The sequence below is a fragment of the Netta rufina genome, assembly GCF_964035555.1.
Source record: "Netta rufina genome assembly, chromosome: 17".
NCBI classification, from domain to species: domain Eukaryota; kingdom Metazoa; phylum Chordata; class Aves; order Anseriformes; family Anatidae; genus Netta; species Netta rufina.
Window position 1 is genome coordinate 15,796,161 of NC_140141.1, and position 25,339 is coordinate 15,821,499.

Below are 25,339 nucleotides of genomic sequence, written 5' to 3' on the forward strand. Positions count from 1 at the left end.
TAAGGCTGAATGGGTTACCTTAAATTCTGCACTTGAAGTACAAGACACTGGACACTCCAGCCTGAGCATTCCTATACAATTTAGATAAAAGTGAATATTTAGAACAGCCATGTCAGAGAAAATTATGTGGACCAAAACATTTCTCAGGTAAATTTTGAAGTTTAGAAAGTTCTGGAATGTTGGTATTTCCTCCCATACTTAGGGGTGTCATAATATGATAAGCATGTACATTAATATTGTGTTAGAGAAGAAGCTGAGGAAAGCTGTTCTATTTTATAAGTTGCAGTTCTGTATTTAAAGTGCAGTTGAATTTTGCTCTTAGATGAGGGAATTAACCTCTTTGTAATGAGAACAAAATGTATCAGACCTCCAGAATTTCGGAGACTTTCATTAATGTTGGTTTAAGTAATATAAAATGGATTCTTCAGAAATGAAGTGCTAAGTTTCTACAAGTGCCTTTGAAAGATTGAAAAGAAAGAATGTTTGCTAGTTTCTTGAGTGCAGAATAGAATTCTTGTTCAAGATGTCAAAGCATAGACTGTGAGTGATAGTGTGAAACCATACATCAGCCTTGTATGCTGATGAAGTGTTTTGAATAGTGCACTGAACTGAGTTGTGGAGACCTGCAGTTTGCGTCTAACTTGGTTATTTGCTGTGAGAAATAGATCAAATTGAGGTTGAAAGAAGGAAGAAGCATTTCACAGTATGTGAAATGGGGATATTTGCAGTGACTATTTCAACAGGATGCTATGTTGTAATATAGAATAACTTTTTATTTCAAAGTTCTTTTTGCACCCTACTACTGAACATTCTTCCTTGATGACTCAGTGTAGAGCTAATCTCATTCAAAATGGTTGCCAGTTGCCACTTGGAACAATAGGACTAAAGCCATAGGCTGCCATCAGGTGGCTGTTTTTAAGAAGGTCATTTTTTTTCTAGTGGATTTGAGTGTTTCTTCCCATCTGATAGCATAGAAGGTCTCAATGTTCACTAAATTCTTGTGAAAACAGTGCTGTTACTCATTACTTTATCTGAAATGAAGAAGTCAGTATACCAGGTATTTTCTTTAATGGGAAAAAATTACATTAATCTGTAATCTGTTTTCAGGAACAACTCTTTGCACCAGATTTATATGCCTTAATACTGGGCACAACTCGTGTTTATTTTTGTTTTGTTTTGGTTGGTTGTTTTTTTAAGTACTCCATTCCCTTCTGGTTGTGTGCATGCTTTCCCTATACTGTGAATGAGAATGTTAAGCAAAGGGAGAGAGGAATGGTTTCTATACAGTCTTAAAGGGAAATGACTTAGCTATAGCAGAAATCCAGTTGCCTCCATCCTCTGTTAGGATTAAATCCAGTGAGTAGTTCTCACTGTCTGTTCCTTCCACCATGAAGTAATGCAGCCATGTAATACAAGGGTGTGTGTGTGTGTTCCTGGGAGCACCAGAGCTCAGGAGCTATCAAGTGAGCAGTGAAGACATAACACGGATGCATAACAGAAGATGGCCAGTGTGTTCCCAAGAGCCACATTGCTTACACTTAGAGGCTCAGAAGTGGAGAGGCCTTGACAGAATCCTGCAAGTGTAGGGCTGGAGGGGATGTCAGAGCAGTCTGGAAATGCATCAAATTTCTGCTGTTAGATAAGCCAAAATATGACGAGAAAGTCGTCTTGTCTTCCAATACAGGTGGTTCTGTTCCTTTGCATACAGCCTATTCCAGAGCCTCTTCTCAGGTAATTGCAGAAGAGACTTTTACTTCATCTCTATTCCCATTTTAAATAGGTCAGAGAAATTGTGCTGATATTGGTGACATTGGATGTGACATAATAACTGTGTTTAAAACTAGATGCAATGCTTGGAATCGTCCAGTAGGTTTGAGTGCAGAGCAGGGACAGAGCATGAAGGATGCTGCAGAGATAAGTTCTTGACAACTAGATGCTGAACAAAGAAGAGACATTCTGGAAACAAATAGGAGGCTATACCTGTTTTGAGACAGGAGAGGAGAGAGAAGGAAAATCTGGAGCACAACCAAATAGGAGAGCAGAGATATAAGAAGGTATGTGACAGCTATAGTCTGAAAAGAAACTTAAGTAAAGTTTACCTGACCTATATGCTCTTGCTGTTTATTTATTGTTCCAGGATGGCTTAAAACCCATGAAACATAAACACAAATCTGACTTAAAGGTAAACTTTAAAAAATTATTTAAGACTGAACTCTATCTGCAGATTGGAAAAAACATCACAGACATATTCTTGGGTGTTTTGGTTGCTGCAATGTAAGCTGAAGTTAAGTATAGAGAGAGGGAGAGTACTTTCTAATTTAGGATAAAAGACAATACAGGAATATGATAATTATCCTCAAGTTACATACTTACTCATTCATCTAGAAAATTTAAAGATTAAACTTTAGAGAAATGCTTGCAAAAGTAAGGAGGGGAGGTGTCCAAAGTAGTGTAGTTCTGTAGCCGCATAATGAAGGAAAATACGTGGTTAATACCCATAAAGTCTGATTTCAGTATTTTTCTTCCTCATACGTCATAAGACAGGTTTATGAATGGATTTTCAGTAGACTAGGTCTAAACAGGGACATAGGGAGTTATTTATGGTGGAGGAGTGAGGAAAGACTGGACAGAGTATGCAGTGCAAATAGCTTTATATCAAGAGAAAGGAATAAAGATCTCTTAGAAATAATGCAATGTAGGGGGAGCAACTGAGAGACAATGTAGAAGAAGAAATTGGATGTTGGAAAATCTAGTCTGGGGGATGAGACAAACAGATGCAAGAATCTGACCTCAGCTGGGCCTGTGGTTCAGGAACATAATACTGGTTTTGGGAATGGAGAAATTGTTTCTTTCACTACTGAACTGAGAGCACATCTCTGAAGTACAATCTCAAAGAGATTTTTTTTTCTTCTTTTTTTTTTTTCTTTTCCTGACAGTAAGCCATTCTAGGAGTTGTCACAGAAAGAAACAGAGCTGGTATACACTGTTTCAGCTATCAAGGAAGTTCTTCTCTGGGGTACTCAGTATGTTGAAGCCATAGTAGCAGACATCAGTTGAGCACCACAACACCACACATTTGGTCATCCTGTTGTGTGGTCTAGGCGGAGCCTGGTTCCACTGTGTGCACACAAACTTCTCCTTACTATCTGCTCTCCTGTTAAAGATATAAAACTCTGAATAAATATCCAGTATATAAGGTTTTCAACATCTCCTTAGTTTTCAATCTCTTAAAACCCTCCAGTGCTGATACGAACTCCTGTGTACTAAATTTGTCTGCTAACAACAGGCTTTTTTCATCAGCATTTGCACATCACTTTGAAATACAGAAATTCAGGATTCTGTGTTAGATTGTCTAATGTGCCTTGTGGTTTTGAAGGTCATTGGCATTTTTGTAATATTCAAAAATGTAGAGCATCTGAGAGACAGGCTGAAGAAATGTATTTTACCTATAAGATTGTATGGTGTATAGAATCTTGATTGAGCCTTTATATAAGTATTCTTTCTTCACAGATAGGGTTGTCAAGCACTGGAATGTGCTGCCCAGGGAAGTGGTAGAGTCCACATCCCTGACAGTATTTGAGAGATGTGTGAATGTGGCACTAATGGACATGGTATATCGGTGATCTGGAAGGTCTTTTCCAATTTAAAGGATTCTATGATTCTGTGATTCAAAGACTAATTCACATGTTGACCAAAGAAATATAGTGCATCTTTAGGAAATTAACTGACATGTTTTGGCCTTGAAAACACTTTTCGTGTTGACTAACAGAAGTGCAGGTGTAATACTTTATCACTGATGCAACTTTTGCTTCCTTGGTGGTGCTTCCAGACTGACTTTTAGTCAAGGTGGTAATCAAGAACTTTCTAAATGTTAAAACTTTCCTTCCCATCAAGCTTTGTATTGCAACCTAGAGTATTTGTTCAGACCATGTATAACTGTGCCATTTGAATTTTCACTCGAGTTATTGTTTTCTGCTGACATCAACTGAAACTTCATGCCGTTCTCTGTCCAAAATGCATATAATAGAAGTGTGTCTGTTCATTCTTAGCAAGCGCCAGCTGCTTTCTGTCTTTGTGTGTTTTGGGGAGGATTCTAGGCATGAACTGGGAGGTAAATGCAATGAAATTATTTCTCTCCTACCATTACCTGATAATTCAACAAGTGTATTTTAAAGTTATGCAGGCTAATTAAGTCACTTGCCTAGGGAGGTTGACAGTCATTTTTCTAAAACAGAATAGCCCCTAGCTTTTGGGAATTACAAAACTCAGAATTGTAATTTTGTAATCTGGATTTTTTTTTTTTCATAATAGCACAATTTTGATTATTCTTTATTATTTTACTTAAGCTGTTAGATTTCACTGCTTGCATTTGCAGATGTTTTTCCTACATTTGAGGACTAAGAGATTAATTTTTAATTTTAATGTAAGATCCTTATGTATTCATTTAATACAAAGAATCAAAGTTCAGAGAATTATCAGAACAAGAATCTGTGGTTGTAAGCTGGATTCTAGGTTTTTGTTTGCTTGTTTGTTTTTTAATGTAAATGGTGCAGGTAGCTAGAAGTCTGTATTATTATCTCCTTCTTTCTCCAAGAGAAGTGATACATGCTTTTCTGGGTTATATTTGACGGCAGTTTTTATTGTGGAACTATCTCCCAAGCTGCAACTATGACAATACATATTTATTTTCTCTGAGAAGTAATGAAACTACACCTGGCTGCACATTGTCTGCTGTACCTTCTCTGTCTGTTTCTCTTTAGTCAGTGAGCCAGTTTTAATTTTGAACTGAGCAGAAAGTTCATCCTTGGTGTTGCCTGCTGTCTACTTCTGCCTACTGCTGCAGTGATTCAACAGGATATATCTGGATGAGTCTAAACAGTAATTCAAGTATCTGAAATGCAAAACTGGGTGGAGAGAAGGATTAAAATATCATAGCCCTTTCTCCCTTGCGCTTTCCCTCCTGCAAATTACAAAGCTACCCATTTTATATTGCTGGCTAGAGCAGCTCCAGCACTATCCTCTGTCTCTGAGCTTCATTCCAGCCTCAGGGGAAGCTGCACCTCCATGGCTCTCTCACAGCTGCTGGACTTTGATGGGGACATGCCTGTGCTCTTTCCACTGGCCTCCCTTGGCAACCAGCCCTTTGAAGATGACCTCTTGCTGTTTGCCTGTTGTCTCTCTTGTGTTGGATTATAGATGAGAGGTTGGCATGAGAGGAGGGGGATGGGATATTGTGTGTTTTAAGCCTCATTTCTTTCTGCATTCTCAGCTTTTTTTTCTCTGTGGCTGTTACCTCTGTATATGGCTAAAATGTTGTCATACACATGGAAAATGGTTTCTGGTAGAAACATACAGTTTCTGCTTGGCATTTGTGTATAGGAAAGTGGAAGTTTGATTAGTTTTGTGGTGAGGCCAGTGTATTCTTCCTGTAAGAATCTACTCCCATAAGCTCCATACTCCACACACCCCCATTTTAAGGACAACTTTGTTCTTAGGTATGAGGCAGCCTTTCTCTATCTACGTGTTCTGTGTTCCTCTTACCTTCCTTTGGCCCCAGTGAACGCTCCCTCTCAGAGACAACACAAACATATCATCTTGTTAACGAATGTTATGGTGTGAAATGGAAAGGGAGGCTCTAGAACCCTGTGGCTGTGTTGCATTTTGCACAGATGTTGACTACTTTTGGAAGTCAAAACATCAAGGCTTTTCTAAATATTGACAAAATCCTTCATGGAAGTCTTTTAATGAAAGAAAATCGTAGGGGAAGAAGTAAAGTATTACAGATCAAACAAAGCACAGGAATAAGCATCCAATTTTCTCTACAGTGAAAGGTTAACATGTGAGTTGTTCTAGTACACTGCATTGTAACTAACATTGTTTAACAAATGTGGCCATCTCCTTTCTCATGTTTTTTCTCAATGATCAAATCACTTTAATATGTCTGCGTCAGCACTTGATCTGTCTGAGGTTTCTGGGCGTGGAGGACAGAATGGCAGGTGACATCTGCCATTGAATGTTGATGAATAAAGTCAGAAGTTACACATGTTGCAAGGTATTTTACAGCAAATATGATGAATAGCTTGCATGTGCCTATGAAATCAATTGGAATGCCTCAGTGCAGCATAGCACCCAAAATCAGAAGAACAGGATGTGAGAGGGGTATCTGTGATCTCTGCATGTTACTAGTTCATCCTTATCTGGAATATTTCTTTTTAACTGGATATGGAGAGTATTGTAATCTTGTCAGAAAACAAAGAGCAAAAACAGCCTCTTTCCTTTCACCTCAGCTAGAAATAGTAATATATATATGTATAGTAATAGATTATTATAGTAAGATATTATAAAATATTTTAAGGTAAGGTATATAAGATAATAAGATAAGGTAATAGATAAGTCTGTGTTCCCTCAGCCACTTCTCAAGGAAGTCCAGACACTGATGTGTCTTTCCAGTACCTACCATCTTCATGTAATTTGTTTATTCTTATGAAACCTGGGCAAAAGTAGGCCGTGAAGATTATAGCTCTGTGTTTTGTGTTCTAGGAACTGATAATGTACATGATGCAGTCTAATCCATCTTGGCAATTGTTTTAAAAAATCCCTTCAGTTTTCCACTGAAACAAAAACATTATTCCTTGGATTTCACTTTACAGTCTTCCTGCAGTCACTAGGAAAACTTTTTCTTCCCTCCTTGTGTCAGCAAGCTTACTGTGGCTGCATCTGTTGCAGCAAGGCTGATAATTATGTTCACCTTTTTGTTAAGGCAGATGCACCTGGACTTTGTGTAGCAGGTAGTATCAGCTGGTGTATCAGTGTGAAGTGTGTAGTAAGGGACATGGTGATGCTTGCGAAGTCTTCCAAGTGTTTTGACTGGAAGATGGATTGATAGGCTGAAGGATTTTGTTTCTGGGCAAGGAGTTAGAATATACAGATAAATAACTAATTAATGTTGGAATTTAACAATCTGTTTGTTTGTTTGTTTGTTTTTCTGAAGCAAGATGAAACTAACCAGCAGGCTTGCTATAGAAAAGACAGGATTGTCTGAACAATCGTCTCTAGCTCTAGTTTCTCTGGTCACACAAACAGACTGGAAATGTAGAGAGAAGGAAAGGTTATATTGTGCAAACTGAAATATTTATTAGGGTGCTCTGCAGACTAAGCGAGCTCCTACATTTTGTTTTAGAGGTAGGTTATGGCTATGTTCTGGCTTTTTAAACATTACTGTGATCAAAATGGAGTTCATGTTGTAACCTATGTTCTAGTGCATTTTCAAATGTAAATTAGGTATTCCTCAGGACTAGTCTATTCACTGCTAAAATGCAGACTTTGAGACAGGACAGTTAAACCGCTGCTATAAATATAATGAAATATTAGCCACTAGTGAAACAGCACATGATTTTGTTCCAGTTAACCTTTCCAGCCTGTGGACGAGTTGAAATCCTCTCATGAATGAAAACCTTAGCTTCCAAATGACTTCTTAGCCTCTTTAGATCAAGTCATCTTATATATATATATACACCACAAGAACACATTGACCCACCTTATTTCACATGCAATTCTTGGTGCTGAATTCAGTGTTTACTACTGCTGGCACATATCAGCAGAAATAGCAGCAATCATGGAAGATAGTAATGATGGATAATGCAAGATTTCACTGCCAAACCACGCAGATCACAAATGAATGCAATAAGAAAATATAAAAGATATTTCCTCTTAGGTTTGACTCCCACCAAAGTCCCCATTTCATTTTTCTATGTTCCCCAGAAGTCTTGTCGGCAAAAACTACCAATTTAAATTTAACACAAATGATTTTCCTTCATATGCTAGTATAACTTCTCTATATTAAGTGAGCTGATTTTGTCTAGGCACGTACCAGTTCTTCAAGTCATGTTGTCTTATAGTATGCATAGTGTTTTGATGCATAACATCTATTGAGGTTGCTCTGTTCTTTCGTTAAAGCTTAAAGGGTGCCTCAAAAATAATTTGTGCTATTTTTAACTCCTTTTTCACTTCTCTTTTCTCCGTTCCTCCATTAATCTAGCTCAATTCCCCACAACTCTGAATGCAGGCAAACCAGCTATGCTTACTAGCAACTTATAACAAAATGCACAGACTATTATCTTCTTTTGCCAGGGGTCTTAGAGAACTCTGGAAAAGCAGGCCAGCCCTTAAACTCTATGTAACATCAAGAACTTCCTGGAAAGCCAGGATGTAGACCAGATTACTTTTTGCAATATTTGCAAATCAGTCACAAAGCAGTCTACACATATAAAGAGCTATCAATATCAGTCTGGCTTCTTACAGTGTTATGAAAATTTGGATCAATGTGAGATCTTTTTGATATGGTCCCACACAACATCCTTGTCTCTAATTTGGGTGGACATGGATTTGATGGATATACTGTTTGACAGATAAGGAATTGACTGGATGGCCACATGCAAACAGTAGTGATCAATGGCTCAATGCCCAAATGGTTATTGCTCAGGGTCCACATTAGGACTGGTACTGTTTTCCGTTGAGCCAGCTCCATGAAATTCCATTGGGTCCTATCGCTGGTCACCAAAGAGAAGAAAGAGATCATGGTCTTCCCCTTCATTTTCCCTTGTGAGGAAACCGAGGGATGCCATGAGGTCACCTCTTGGTCTTCTTTTCTCTAAGCTGAAATGGGTTGAGAGCAATCCTGTGGAGTAGAAGTTGGGAGTACTGGTGGATGAAAAGCTCAACATGAGCTGGCAAAGTGCACTTGCAGCCCAGAAAGCCAATCATGTCCTGGAATGCATCACAAGAAGTATGGACAGCAGATCAAGGGAGGTGATTCTCCATCCTTGTGAGACACGACCTGGAGTACAGCATTCAGCTCTGGGGTCCCCAGCATAAGAAGGACATGGACCTGTTAGAGCAGGCGCCAAGAGAATGATCTAAGGGCTGGAGCACATCTCCTAGGAAGAGAAGCTGAGAGAATCAGGGTTGTTCAGCCTGGAGAAGAAAAGGCTCCGGGGAGACCTTACAGCAGCCTTTCAGTACTTAAAGGGAACCTACAAGAAAGATTAGGAGAGTTTATTTACCAGGTTGTGTAGTGATAGGGCAAGGGGTAATGGTTTTAAACTAAAAGAGGAGAGATTTAGATTAAATACTAGGAAGAAATTCTTTACTCAGAGAGTAGTGAGACACTCGAACAGGTTGCCCAGAGAAGCTGTGGATGCCCCATCCCTGAAAGTGTTCAGGGCCAGAATCCAGATAAGTGTCCAGATCAATTAGATCAGTGCCAAAATCTGGATCCCTAAATATTCTGGCTGTTTATCAAAGATTACCAATGATGTTCAAAAAATCTGACAGGCTGTGTGTATAATACTGTCCTGTCTGTGTTGTAGAATTTAACTGAGCTTTTCTGGATGGCGGTTGTGTTCAACTGTGTATCTCTGTTTTTACATTTAATTGCAGCTTATACTGGATTTCTCATCATCCCTCTTGGCATACTTCCTGGAGAAAAATGGACTGTGAGAGGATTTTAGGAATGCTTGATGCTCTTGCTATAGAAAAAGTTCGGTGGAACCCACTTGCGGGCTCATTGCTCACCACTGGGTCGGACCACATGGTCACAACTGATGGCCAAGAACAGCACATAGCTGGAATGTTCAAGTCCTATAATGTTACATTTTGTGGTAATTTCGGTTTTGTCAGGATGTTCTTTTTAAAAACTGAAAACAAGCAAACATCTGAAAGAGAAATGAAACGAATTATAACAGCTAAGTTTTGTACTTGTGCTGGAGGCAGAATGTTCCTCTCTGCACAGCTAACCTCTGCATTCTAATGAAGCACAAGATGATGAGGAAATGCCCCTGGCTTTCACCTTGTTAGAAAGGCTGCTGTGTTCCAGCTGTAGCCAGCATAAACACCTTATGTTTTATCAGATTGAAGAGACAATAGCAACTCCAATTTTTTAAATCTTTTTAATGACTCTTCAGTCCCTGAAAGTTTTTTCCAACTTGTACAGTTTTGGATTGCCCTTCTGTAATGGCATAATCTTACGTCTTCTTTAGACGGACTGATACAGAGAAGCTACAACCTGAGCCTTTTCTTAGTACTACTGGGTTGGATCTTGCAGTCAGGGAAGTTAAAGCATTTTTTTGGCTACAGGTTGCTCTACTAATACAGAAGAGTAAACTGAGATGCAAAGGTTTAGTTCTTCATTCCACTGTAAGTAGTAGGAACAAATGCCGTCTTGTGGTGATGCAGTTGTACTAGTAGCTGCAGTATGCTGAAGATCAGAACTATATCACTAGCAAGAATGGAAATCTCTCTCAGCTGAGATGACTCAAGCCTATCCTGAAGAATGAGTACAAAGTAATTTTATAGTCCTTAAGCGGTTTCTTTTTTAATAGTTATGAAATTAAAATTTCAGAGGAAATGTGAAAAAAAGATTGTTGGTGACACCAACTTGACAGTTTTGCAGATTTCTGGTCTCATATTGATTATTTTAATATATCCATTCCACTGGAATACTTTATACAATCAGTCCAATCACTGTTCTCACAAGATGAAAAACTCCATGTATCACCACTGTTTTCCTCTTTATGAAGGGCCACTTTTTAGCACAGTGCTCTGTGTCTTGTCACAATTGCATTTCTTTTCACATGAAGAAAGTGGAGACATTTTCATTTTTTTAGTGATGGCAGTATGAAAAAGTTTGATATTGCCACGGAAGTAGATGGAAGAGAGAAGCAGTTCTTCCACTGAGCTCTGGATTTTTCTTCTGATAGGTGTTCAACTTAAGTGACTTGAGCTCCAAAAAAAAAAATTCCAAATTGCTGCATTCTTGCATTCTTTCAGAGTTCTGATATTGGTGGAAATTAGGCTTTTCAGTGGAGTTAACAAGGGCATGGTTAATTTTTCTATGTCATAGAGCTGTCAAATCTGTAGTTCCTGCTGGGACAAAGCATAGACTTTATTATACAGGATGGAACCAATTTCTAGGCCACTGTGGTGCAAGGGTATGTGGTGAGCTGAGCTGTCATCAGTGATTTGTTTCTGACAAAAATTTTCTATGTTTCTGTCTTAATACATGGTATTACTCTGTGTTATTGTTGTTGGGGGGGTGGGGTGGTAGTTGTCACTTATGAATGGAAAAATTAATAGCTTTCTTCAGACCTGGACCATTATAGTGAAACTCCATCTTGGTTAAGTCCCCTACATCTTGGTAAAGATCCTTCACTTGTTTTCTAATGGTTTTGTTTTTTGTTTTTTTTTTTTTTTTAAGTCAGAAACTCGTAACTTGCAACAAGTTCTTCATTCCTTACTTCAAGGATTACTGTATACGTGATATCTCACAGATTCCTCATCTATGGGTACTGAAAGATTCAGATTAGAACCAAGTACTAAACCAAAATATTAGTTAAAAACGAGTAATTTGGAGCAACCTGGTTAGGAAGAAGGACCTTCATCAAAAGAGGTCTTGTTCTATAGGAACAGGAACAAGGACAAACTGAATTAATTGTTATAACTTAATTTGCTTGGGCAATTGTTTTTCATATAGTTTAATAAATTTTGCAATTTTTTTGGCAATCCAGTATTCTGGAGTATTTGTATATTTGGCTTTACTGATGTGCCAGGTTCTCTTTGGGTTGGACCTTGCTTTTGGGCTATCAGGAATGTTTTTTTGATGCTAATGAATAATTGTTGGCAATCTTAAACATACATCTTGTACCTGTGAGACTATAGATGAGGAAAATTAAATCAGGGATATTAGCTGCTCTTTTAAGTGTGCAGAGAACTGTCTTACCAGTATATACCCAATACAGTCATTTGCTGTTAGTGATGAGACAGTATTATCACCCCAGGAAAAGGTAAAGTATCAAGCAGAATCTTCCAAGAAAGCTGGAAGTCCTTGACTTTCATGCCAGAATTCTTTTATGTGTCTTGTGGAAGTCATTTTCAGATAACTTTCCAAATCTGTGTTACTTCAGTTTGTGACAACTGTATTAACCGTATGAGTGAACCAACCCTATTGCTCTCTGTTCCCCACCTGAAATACATGCAAACAGCTGTATGGAATTGGACAATTAGCTAGCAATTCAGTATGTGGTCTGAAAATAGCTAACGCCCAGCTAGCTGGGAAGAAGGTGTGGACACCAAATAGTGGCGATTCTGTTCTCCGGGATTCTCTTTTCCCTTCCGTTGTGATTTAGTTATTGCTGAAGCTGAATTTAATGTTAAAAACTTTCTTACTCAGTCTCACAGCCACTCCTATCACTTTTATGATTCTTTATTTACTCCTTTCCATTAACAGTAGATTGGGGTTGAAGCTTTGCAGAGAATTGGAAACTTATACACCATCAAGTTTTCCTTCTCTATGCAGTTTCTTGTTCAGCCTGGTGCAACAATATATCACTTTAATGCAAACAACTTTTATATAATGGGATACTCATTGATAAAACAGTTACATGTCTAATGGGGTATGCATGTCAATTTGTTTTAGGTGTTTGACAGTAGCTCCCTGAAGTTGCAGAAAAGCATGCAAATGCATGCTTTTGCAAATGATTTTAACCTTGATTTGGAGGACAGAGATTAGAATTAAAGAATGATTAAAAAAGGTCTAAGTTCAAAGAGATTTCTGGAGATCATCTGATCCAGCTTTCCATTGAAAGCACATCCTTAGGTTATCTGGGGTCTTATCAAGCTGATTCTTAAATATTTCCAGGGAGGGATATTCTACCACTTCTCTAGGCAACGTGTTGCAATGTTTACTTGTTGTTGCTATGAAAAATTGTTTCCATATAACCAAACAGAATTTTCCCTGAAGCACCTTTTTGCCTCTTGTCTGGTCATCATGGACCCTCATGAAAAAATTACCTCTGTCTTCTCTGTTGTTACCTGGAATACAGATTAGAGCTTTGCGAGCCTTCTCTTCTCTAGAGTGAACAATGTAATTCCTTCCACCTTTTTAATATATAATATTCTCCAACCCATTTATCATGTCAGTGAACTTTCGCTGGACTTTCTCCAACCAAAATTGGACAAATTATTTCTGATGTCATCTAAAAAGTGCCAAGTAGAGTGGAATAATTATGTTCCTTGATCTGCTGGCCATGTGCATGCTGATGTGGCTTCATTATCTCGTGCTCCAGATGCAGCCTCAACTGTTGACTGAGTAGTTATTTAGGACCCTCTAAAATATATGTAAATCTTTATCTGGTTTCACAGAGCTACGTTTATTCATTGTATGCCAAATTACTAATGAAAATCAGCAACAGGTTCTGGTGCTGTACATTGTGTATGAGTAGATATATCTACCTTTTGTGCTCTGTACAGTGAAAAGATGAGAAAAATAAAAAGGTATCTATTAATAAAACCAAGATGTATTATTTTTCAAATTAAGTCAGTTCAACCTCAAATGTGGGGTCCAAAATCAAAAACAAGTGAAAAATATCCTGTGCTTTGTATCTCTTCCCTTGTTGGTCAGAACATAGAACACCTGATTACAAATAGAGGATTAAGCACAGAAGGAAACACTGGCAGCTCTATTTGGAGGAAGACCAAACCATAACTAGGAAAAGAATGGGAAGAATAAATAGGTAATTTGAGTGAAGAGGTTTGTATTTAATTTTATTGTTACTAATCTTATGTTGCTGTGACCCAGAAAGCACACATTTTTAACTTTCCGTGTGCCTTGCTATGTTTCTGTACTTCCACACCTCCAGAAGCCCTTCAAGAAGGGAGTGAAGGTCTTATCACTAAGGGTGCATGGCTGCTCTGTAAAGGCATGCATTACAGCATAAGCAATCTTTTAGCTGTTTTTTGCTCAAAGGGTGGAGGAGAAGAATGATGTTTTGTGGCATGTGGGATTTATGAAAGAGAACTTACAAAGATTTCAACAAGAAAATTTGGGAAGGTAATGCTGACTCTCTAAAGGCATGCTATTGAAGTTTTTAAGACTTTCCAAGTCTCATTATTCAGACCTGGTTTGTATTCCTTAGAACTGTTGTCTTGGCAGGGAAGAGGTATAGTTGGAATCTGTTAATGCTGTGGTGGTGTTTTGTTTTCAGTAGAACCAAAATTAGGGACAGTGTTGACATGCACTGTCTCTGTAAACTCCTGAAACTGTGTAAAATGTCCAAATGTCAGCTTGGTTTTATCCAAGCTTAGCACAGGCCCCAGAGCAACATACTGGGATCACCATGGTGTGTGTGAACATGACTGTCCTGCATCTACACTCAAGCCAATAAATATTTGGTGGCATGATGTACAATGTGGATTTAATTGCTTGGGTTGCAGCTCACTTGTGATCTTTGCATGGTGTGAATGTACCCTTTCTCTTTTTCTTTGTTCAGGACCTCTGGAATCCTCACTTTTAGTGCAAATTGTTATTAAAAGAAAAAAAAAAAAAGAAAAAAAAAAGATGAATGGACCAGTGAAGTTGGCTTTCCTTTTAGGCATTGGAGTCTCAATATGAAATGTGAACAAAATATAATTGGCTGAAATGTGAAACTGGACAGAATTTTATGGAGAGAAGAGATTTCTGGGTAGAAATTGCATGCTCAGAGTGGTGAACATGTGGTGGACTGTAAGGATGACTAACAATGTGAGTCAGAAAGGTTACTATAGGGTTTGTTTTCAGGATGAAGAAAGTTGCAGTAGGTAAAATGGGAACTGATAAGTAGATGTATAAAGAAGTGCATTCCCTGCAGAAACAAACAAAATAACAGATTTTTGAACTGTTGTGAAAATGTTATGCAAAAAAAAAAAAAAAAAAGTTTTTTGGTGGAATCAAGTGTCTTCTCTTGGCAGGTGGGACAGGGACAGGATTTTGAGGAAGGCGATCAGATTGCCATTGATAGTTTATCCATGCAGCATATCCATGAGATCAGGATGAGGATGATGGAGGATCTGGTTTGAGTGGAGATTTAAGTAATATGCATTAAAAAAAATGAAATCTGAATAACGTGAACAGATGAGAGCACCAAGAGAGAAGATAAGAAGGGTACTGTTACTGAAACACACACAAAAAACAGAGTAAGAGAGACTAACAGTCATGGAGGTTGAGGATGGAGGTCATGTTCCCAAGTTCTGGTCATGATAAGATTAGTGAATTGATAAATTAATTGTACAACCTGGCATTGAGTTCCTAATGCCACTTCCCAATGCCAATTTCAGAGCACTGACACTGAGTACTTGAATATGAGTTCCGTCAATGTGTTAATGGTTACACAGAACTGTGTTGGTCCTGTAAATCTTCAAATTCACAGGAACAAATAGTCTAGGAACAGTTTGGCTTTGCTATGCATGTGTTTTTAATTGAACAGTAAGATGTTTTTGACAATGTCAGTTGGCCCTTCCTGAAACATACAGACTTCAAGGGAGTACTGCTGGAATAATGTAATTTGTTTCATGAATTACTTTGGTGAAATTCCAGTGTTATGCAACAAAATCCTTGGGATTATATAGCCTGTAGATGTACCTACTAAATTCTCTATATTTGCCAGCACAGAGCCTGAGGCACCCTATTTGTTTTGCTTGCTGCTTACACTGGATTTTGCATTTAGGTTTGAGGTTTCTTATATGCAAGATTATTTTGCCAATGTGTGGTGTCTTAATACATTTCATTCTTCTCCCTGCTTCGATCTTCTATGTATTGCTAAGAAATGTAACGTAGAAAACTTTCTATGCCTGGGTCATTGGACTATAGTATGGAGTTCACTTACTCTGGGTCATGTTTGTCCTTGGGCAGCAATGGTAGTAGCATCACAGCCATGTTGAAGTAGAATTCTCCTTTATGACAGCTATTTGTTTTTGTTTGCTAGCCAGAGTACAGGTTTCTTCTAATAAGTACTTCATAGTACAACCTTTCTATGGCTTATGAGTACATATGTGTTCTAAGAGGGCACAGTTAATGGGTTTGGACAAGAATATGAAACTTTCTTTCCCTCAGGGTAAATACAACTGTGTGAATGGCCTGAGTCCTGTCCTGAGACAATGAGTTCCTGCTTATTTTTTTTCCACTTCGTTGACAAATTATTCAGAGATTCATTTTTTTAGATTTTTGCATCAGAGTTGACTTCAGAAACTTCTTAAGAAACCTAGTTCTTTGGACTAGGTTCAAAAACCAGGTACTGGTGGTGTTTGAGACAGGCGTTTCAGAGTGCAGTATAGTGATCGGTAAATACGGAGTAAAAGTCAACTTTTGCCAGAAAATTCTTGGTATTTCCTAGATCTCATAGAGTTCCTCTTTCTTACCAATTATCCAGTCCAGCTTCGTATTCCAGTTCCATGTACAGTTTAAAGTCTTGTGCAACCTTTCAAATAGACAGGTCATTTTGTTATACATACTGGTCTTCTTTTTACTGCATATTCTGAAATTCAGTCTCTGAGTTTCAAACGTAGTGCCTCATACCTCCTGTGTGATTTACATGCCTCAGGGCAATAGATCACGCATATTTTGTCCAAGGCCCCATAAGCACACAGGACTCTCCCCATCCTTCTTAATGCATGCACTTACTCAGTCTTCTTGGTAAATCTGGTAAGGTGAGGTGAGAGGATTTTTTTCTGAAGATTTTCTGCTGGTCTTTGGTCAACATGTACCTGCTGAAGTATCTCTGCTGGATGGGAGAACACAATGGATATCCTGTCTATTCCTATGTTCTTCTGACTGGAAAGCAGGAAGTTGCAAACTTACACTACAAAAGTGGCCAGTGTTTATCATTTTGGAAGCTGCCTACAATTTTTTTTCATACAACAGGAGACAGAGACCTACAGTTCTATCCTGGAGAACCATGGAGACAGTGAATGTGGTTAGTGGTTTGTCAGAGATGAGTGCCTTTTTATCTCATTATTCTGTTTGGGTTTACGTGAGACTGGAGTTAAAATTATCCAGTAATGTCAGCCTCAGCAGCTTCTGTTGGCTTATTGCCTGCTAGAAACAAGGATCAAATGATGGTGCAGTCTACATTTCAGCACACCTCTGTGCTTTGTGTGCGATATGAACCTGGAATGGGACTTCCAGGAGCCACGGGTTGGTTGTTGCCTTATTGTGTCCCAGACTGCTCCATATTTTTACTACCATTCATCTTCCTCATTGTCTTGTTCCCATGTTTGTCTCTTCGGGGTATGCCTCTTCCTGCAGAAAAAATGAATGAAACAATTTATTCTGGGGACAGTTTCACTCCTTCCATAGACTTCTAAGCATGAAGCTCACCTGAACCCTATAAACATTAGTTCACTGATAACTGCATTGGTTGCTAAGTCCCATGCCTTCCCCACCCAAACTGCATTTTTAACATTCATGTCATGGCTGAAAAGCTTTTATTTTTTATTTCACAAAGTCTAAAGTCATAAGGAATTGGTAGCTGTGAAGCTCCAAAGGTCTAACAAAGCTTTTTGTTGAAGTGATTTGCCAGTTCTTGATAAAAATATGGAGGTAGGCTATGTTTTGAGGGCTCTGCTGCTTTCAGGCCTATGATTTTTTACTACTAAACTGTGCATAGGTCATTTTTGAGGCCACCTCACTTTTTGAGGAAGTCAGGAGTGCTCAGAAAGGCAGCTTTGATTTGCCAAATGCCTGAGAGCCCTGTGCCACATAGAATACGCATCTGGTGTATGAAGGTGAGATGCATGAGCTAGGATACTCGAGTGCTTGACTGACATTGTAAATTCCCAGCTGTCTAGAAAACCATATTCAGAGGACAGTTGTTCTATACTGGACTTATTTTCCTGTGTTTGGAATTATGTGTAATTTGCAGCTTTTTTGCCTCTAAATAGGAAGACTGTCTTCTCAAGTATTTGGGGCATTCTTGTCAGAGACAAGATGTCAGAGACTATTGTCATTCAGAACTAGACAAAATAACAATTTCTTTTTAAAAGTAAGAAAGCACAGACTTTGTAAAAGGAAGTGAAGAGGTTCTTTTAACTTCATTGGTCTTATTCTGATTTCCAGCGTTGTAACTGCAGAATATGTTTTGTGACTATGATCTAAAGGCCTATTCACACTTAGAAGCTGTTACAGAAAAACAGTATTCTAGAGGAAAGTGGCAGCAGAAAGAATTTTCTGTTCCTTTTGGCCTCCTTCCAAGATGCTTTCTGGACTAAAGTGGATAGAGACATTATTTTTGTATGGCTGAGGAAAAAAGACCAAGTCTTTTAATCTCATAACTGTGTATAGAAAGATCCTGAGCTGTTAATATGGTGTTTTTTAACACTATAATGTTTTACACTGGAACTCAGAAGGAAAGGACAAAGGGTGGAAGTTGTCTTTTAATCATCAGGACTTCTTGGAGGTGATTGAATTACAGAGTAAAATGTTCCTCCTTCCCTGTTGGTTTACTGTTTGTCTGCTCTGTAACAGTAACCCACTAAAAATGTGTGCGGCTCTTTTTGAAGTTATTTTAAACCCTCAGTACAGATATTGTAACCTTGGATAAAAGCACCTCTGAGTAGTGGTTTCAGTTTTGCCCTTTCAGGCATGTGGAAAGTGCCCCAGTACATTTCAAGGATTTTAAACTAAAAACTTCTTAGATATGGGTTGTAGTTTCAAAGCTTGATTGATACAGCATACATCAAGGGAATAGTTCGCTGTTTCTTTAGATTTTAATATGGATTAAAGCTTTCTGTTGACTTAAAGAATACCATGGACTCCTTTTGGGCCTAGCTATGTTGGGATATATGCAGTGGCAATTTTGGAGAGAGCCCTCTTGATGCCTGACTTCCCTGTTTTTATGTCTGTGCTGAATGGTTTATCTACCAGGTGCTGAGCTTAAGGTTCATTTTAAGCAGTTGAACTGCTCAAAAAAATAAAATAAGGTTGAATTAAGGATGAATTAAGAATTAAGATTCTGTTCTATCTGCATAGTATTGTGTTGGCTTTTTTTTTTCCTTCTGAATACAGATGTACTACTAATAATGAGTGGTAGGAAAACCTCTGTATTGTGCCAGATCACCATCATGTTTCCCATATTTCAGAGTAACAGCTCAAGTTAGTCAGAAAGCCAGAGCCCCACAAGGTAATAAAAATAGCTATCATTGTATTGAATCACTTGCAAAATGAACGACAAGGTACAACACATGAAAGAAAGGATGAGATGACAATCTGGTGAAGCAGAAGAGATGGCAGAATTAGTGATCATTACATGGTGCTACTTTGCATGGAATAACGAGATATATAAGTATGTAAATTACAGAGCAATATAATCTTCTAGCATGATCAACTAGCAGAAGACAAAATTGTTGTTGTGTTGATACCAGTTAGTGGATTTCTTTAGCTAGTTTGGCAAAGAGAAAATTTAAGAGAATACATGGAGCTAGATAAAGTACTTTCTTGCCGAGTACTTTTTCTGTATATATGTTACAGTCTGGGCAACTCTTAGAGGGTCTTTGAAAAATCTAATATTTTAGTTGAGGAAAAAAGGGAACAGGCAGAGTGTAGTAAATAGTATAAAAATTAATATTCCATAATCTAGTTTATACACAAAAATTATGCTAATGAAGGATATCAAACTTGGAACAGATAAAGAAAGTTTAAAACATTGGTGCATAGTAAGCTCCTTGCCATTAATAAAACAAGAGTAGCTACATAATGTTGGATGGAGGAGGGTGGAGGAAGACATTGGATATCTGAAACAGGTATTGTTGCATGGTGTAGGAAACAAAAATATCTAAAACGAGACTGAAGTTTCTCACTTCATGATGTCTCCCTCTTGTTTGGGTTCAGAAAAAAACTAGTGACTATTTCAAAATAGTCACAAAAACCTTACTTTGAACAACATGATAGCCATGTTCCAAAGGACAGTTAATACTGTGCAGATATTAAAAAAAAAAAAAAAGAAAAAAGAAAAAAAAGGAAGTGGTAATGCTTCTCAAACATTGGTTCTGGATCTATGTCACATAAAGCTTTTATGAGTGACTCTGCAAAAGAGCTTGAATCTTTTCTGTCAATTTGCAAGGAAAGAACTAAGTGGAGCTTTATATATCTAAGATACTCTGTATCTTAGATGATCATTTATAATGACGTTTAATCTTAAATCTTTAAATTATTTTTCCTAAGCAAGATGACAGTGACCTCACATAACATTCTAAGCTTTTGAACTGATAGCATGCTTCAGAAACATTCTTCATATATGCATCCTTACGTTACAGTCTTTCTAGTGTATTTATTGTGAATTAAGGTATTCAAATGCAATCTGTATATGTTCTTTGAATTACACTGATTTTATAAAGGTTTCTTATTGATTCTGTTTCAGATGCATCCACTTGGACTGTGTAATAGCAACGATGAGGAAGATTTGTATGAATACGGCTGGGTAGGAGTGGTGAAGCTGGAACAGCCAGAGCTAGAACCTAAGCCATGCCTCACTGTCTTAGGAAAGGTAAGGGGACATATGGTTTGAATAGTTTGGGGTAACTGCTGCATGCAACCGTTTTGTGGAAGAGTTAGTTTCTTTCTGAGAAAAATCAATAAATAAATTGAGAAAAAAACTTGTACTCCACAAAATATTCCCATTTTGCCTGATTTCACACTGGGTGCTTCAGTAAAGGATAATGTCATGACTCAGTTGATAAACATAGTGATGGTAAACTGAGTGTATATGTTTCCCTTTTTGAGCTCTACAGGAACCTAACAAAGACTTCTGCAAAAGTGGATGTTTAGCAGATGCAGTAGTTGAGTAGAAATAGGGTGAACTGTCAATATGATGCTAACTTGATCGAAGAAATCTAGTTAACAAAAGCAGTTAAACTGAAAGCATTTAACTGTTCTTTCTCAGGCACAATTTTCTCAGATGATATTTTCTTTTTTCATTTTCTTTTTTCTTTCTTTTTTTCTTTTTTTTTTTCTTTTTTCTTTTTTCTTCTCTTTTCTCTTTTCTTTTTTCTCTTTTTTTCTTTTTTTCTTCTTTTTTCTGTTCTGGGAAGAGGAGTCCTCTACAGGAGACTTCTTTGCTGTAAATTCAGGATAGACATTGCTAATAAAAGTGAATCTTACTGTCTTGGTCAAAGAAATACAAATTTTCTTCTTGCTGGAATCTTCCTTGTGCTTCTTCAAGGGAGTTGATTTAAAGTCGTATCACTAATACTGGTGAACTTTTGCATTGAGCAATATGGTGGTAGAAACAAAAAGGTTACTGCTTGTGTTTCTATGACAGAATGCATGCATATGTGAAAGCGTAAATGTTGAGGTTTTGTATAATAGCAGAAGAAGGAAAACAGATGTTTTTAAGATACTGTGGAAAGTTAGGAATTTTGCAAAGTAGTAGGTAGAGAATACTAAAAAGATGTCTGTAGTGCTAAATTCCATGACACATAAGTCTGGCACAAAGATATATTCTTTTTTCTTACTGTTGTTTTCAGTTGTTATGGATGTTGTTAGTAAAACCCTAGCCTGTATTTCTTAGTAGCTTTACTTCATGTGTTTATCCATCTGCTAAATAGGATCTGTAGATGTACAGAGTTTAATGTGTCCATTTCCATATAGATTTTTGAATTTCTCATCATTCTTTGTCAAATTCATATGGTGTAATAAAATCACAAGTTTTTTTGTTTTGTTTTGTTTTTTTTTAAATCTTCTGTTAGAGTGCCCATGAAAACTGTACTCTGATTGGGAAAGGGTGTGTGTGGCAGCCGTGATTTAACATTGCCTTTGATCACAGTGCAGCCCTGTTTGAGGCAATGCTGCATGCCTGCGAAGCAAAGGCCTGGGTTTTACTGATCTCATGAGCTCCTGAATAGGGCTAGAAGGGGAGTGACAGAGGAAGAAGAAAGCTTTGGAAATGAAAAGGAAACCCCGTGAACCCAACAAGCATTATTGGCTGGATTTGCCTACCAGGGAGCCGCTCAGTTTCTGCCAGGCTAATTCTGCTTCAGCTTCGCACTCCCCCACACCGACCCCTCCTCCCCCCTCTCTTTCCTTCTTTCAGACTTTTTTTGTTTTTTGAGGCATGGCCGCAGTAACTTGGTTCTCAGGCTGGGAACCCACTGAGCCTGTTGCCATGGTCGCTGGGAAGTGCTTCGTGCCATGTGCTTCAAAGGGAACCTTTCCCCTCCTAGAATTCCTGCCTTCTCTGCAGACAGCACAATGAAACCCCTTTTCCTTTGCCTGCCAGCACACATGCTCCAGCAGAGCAACTTTACTCCGGAGGAAGGGAAAAGCAGTGTTGCAACAGTTACCTGCTGCATGTTTGCATCCACTGTGCTGTGGTCACACTACATCTGTGTGTCCTGCTTATAGTGAAGTGCAGCCACCCTGCCTCCCCCTCCCAGTTATTTCTGAAGTAATAATTTCTGTCAAGATGGTGTAATACACCCTAGCAATACCATCACTTACTTGTTTCAGTACAGAATAGAAACTGAGAAAATACTGAAGACTTGCTTAAAAGTAGCATTTCTTCCCTCTTCTGCAAGCTTGGAAGTCCGCAGGGAGGGGCTTTTTTTCTTGTTTCTCTTCCAGGGACTACTGAAGAGACTCCTCTATATTCATAGGATATATGTAATTAAGGACGTGCATCTGAGTAGAACCTAACAAAGAAAGGATGTTCCTGCTACTACAGCTTCCTGTTTTCTTCAGATCAAAGAAATCTGTAATATAAGGAAATTCCTAACAGTTCTTCCAGTATCCATTCACTTCTTATCTCTGTTTTAAGAGTTTGTTTACAAAAACACATACACAAATACTAACTAGAAGAATTGCTTGTTTTGCCACATCATCATCATGATTATATTACTGAAGATGGGGCTGAAATCATCATAACTTGAGTCTGCCTTAAACCGTCTAATCGTGATTCTTAACCTTTTGTGTAACAGTTAGTTTAAATTTAAAAATTCTTGTAAGGTATTCAAATGTGAAATGACAGGACAGTTTAGTTGGTAGTTAGTAGGTGAATAAAGCGTGATCTAAAACTCAAGGAATCAAGACAAGAAAGCCTTATGGGAAGTTTTATTCTCACTTTGTGAATGAACTTAAGCTAATTCTCTGGCTTATATTTAACTTGTGCAATACTTTTATCCAAGAATATTGTAAACCCTATCGTGAGCTCAGACACCTGCACTAACTGTGGGAGCATGGGTGCTTTTCTTGTTGAGTGGAGGCCTGTTTAGTTTCCTGTCTTAACAGTGAAGTTACTTAGTGAGGTTTTTGGTGGAAGTTTGTTGGGGGTGAGAGAGGGGAAGACACTGCAATGCACTTATAAGTCATGTTTTTACGGGAATCATGAATGCCCTATAGGGTAATATATGCTGATTAAATTAACATACCTGGATGAGCAAGTAATTGGTTGGTGCATCTCCTTACTTGGAATCACAGAATCATGGGATATCCAAGTTGGAAGGGACCCACAATGACCATACATGTAGAGTCCAACTTTTGGGTCCCCAAAGGACCACCCAAAAAATCAAGCCATGTGTTTGAGAACATTGTCCAACTGCTTCTTGAACTCTAGCAGGCTCAGTGCCATGACGAGTTCCCTGGGGGGCCTGTTCCAGCGCTTGACCACCCTCTTGGTGAAGAACCTTTTCCTGATAACCAGTCTGAACTTCCTCTGAACTTACTCCTTTCAAAATGCCTCTTAAGATGTGTGTTTCTGTAAAAAAGACTCTTTCACAGCAGTAATGGTTAGTCATAGAAAATAAAGTCTGAAAAATGCAATTTGATTACCACCTTGTTATTCTAATGTGTGTGAGCAATGATTTGAGTGAATTCTAGTTGAGTGAGAGGCCCTTTTCAGGTAAGGAAATACAGATCTCAGATATGTAGGTTGTGCTCTAAACACATATAGTAACACATATATAGTTCTGTGTGGCAAGTTAGTACTTTCTCTGTTTGTTTGTCTGATTTCCTACAAACTTATTGCAAAAAAAAAAGGGGTTCAATTCTTTTTACAAGAAAATTAAACTATTTTAAATTCCTTCTTACCAGGACTGAATTTATCTGTTGAAAATAACTTTGAATTATATCTTGCTCATTTGTAAAGAATTGGTGGCATCTTTACTTAAAAAAAAAAAAAAAAAGTATTTCTGGTCCTTTTCATTTGGAGTTACTGAAATTAACAAAGGCAAGTGAAATTAAATCAATTTTATATCTTGATATTCATAGCCTAATCAAGCATACAGTTATGTATGCAGATTAGAATTGCAGTGACTACATAAACATAGCTTTTTTTTCTGTATATCATTAATAATTTGATATGTATATCAAACTTTGTTAGTTATATCAAGTTCAGATAATTTCTTGTCGAAATGGATTCAGTTCAGTTGTGGAAATGCGTATTGAACACAGGCAAACACTCTTTCATGATAAACTTATTTAGTCTGAGCTATGTAGTAGATTAAGATCTAAAAGTGATGAGAGGCATATTCGTAGCCAGCGATGAATGTTTACAAAACTTAGCTTGTTCGGGTATTTCTAACTAGTAGTGACAACTGCAGTAATGTCATGGCACCCTTTAATGTGCACATGCAGTAGAAGATACTGTCACTTCAGGAAAACTTCTTACATCCACTGAAGTAATTTACATTGTAGTATCTATTCAACAATTTGGGGACGTTTGCTGCTTTCTGTTTATCAACCTGTGTTTGTTTCTTCTTTGTAAACACTGTCTAAAAAACACTTAAAATTCATTTGGAGGCAGCAGTCTCAAAACATAAGGTAAAATTTAATTGGTCTTGGTGAAAAGTAGCTAATAGAATGGATGACTTGTAAGTTTTTGTTTGTTTGTTTGTTTCATTGTGTGGCTACGTGAAGGTTTGTGTTGGCAGTGTAGAGTCAGTGGAAGTAGGAACAAGTAAAAGGAGAAGGCTAGAGGAAATGCATTTTCTAATGGTAGTGCTAACCTAAATGCATGTCAATTACAGATAAAGAAAAGATGTTCAGCAGTAGAAACTTAATATTTGTTATTTTGAACTCCCAAATACTCTGTGTTATGGAGGAATTGTTATTAAACAGCAGAAGCTTTTGGAATAATATTAGACTCTTTTGGCTGTGGACTTGTTGGTAGAAATACATTGCACATGCCAAAATTCTGATCAAAAGACAAACTACATTGTTTATCAATTCCAGTGTTTTTGGATGCAGAAAGAGTGTGTGTTTTGAAGGGAAAAATAGGATCTTGGCTTGTGTTAAAGACACTGAGCTTCAAAATGTTCTCCATTAACTTTTCATTGTAATTTTTCATTTTTCATGGTCCGTTGTCTTAGCAGTGGCTAGAATTAGAGTTAACTGTGAAAGGAGATAGTACATATAATTTTAATTCCTGCTATGCATGTATTTTTTTTACTGTATTTGTTCTCAAGAATTATGAGAGAGAATGATCATTTTTCTAAAGCACTGAAGAAGAACATAGTTCTGCAAAGCCTAACTGATTGTTTCTTG

At 37.8% G+C, this 25,339-nt stretch overlaps 1 protein-coding gene across 3 annotated transcripts in view; it reads left to right on the forward strand.

Moving 5' to 3' along the window:
* Positions 1-25,339, forward strand: part of ZNRF3 (zinc and ring finger 3) — a 112,351-nt gene that overhangs the window by 51,736 nt on the left and 35,276 nt on the right. For all 3 annotated transcript variants that reach the window (XM_084297300.1, XM_084297301.1, XM_084297299.1), the window contains one exon: positions 20,223-20,348. In XM_084297300.1, the coding sequence (XP_084153426.1) occupies positions 20,223-20,348 (126 nt within the window). The remainder of the gene's footprint in view (positions 1-20,222; positions 20,349-25,339) is intronic.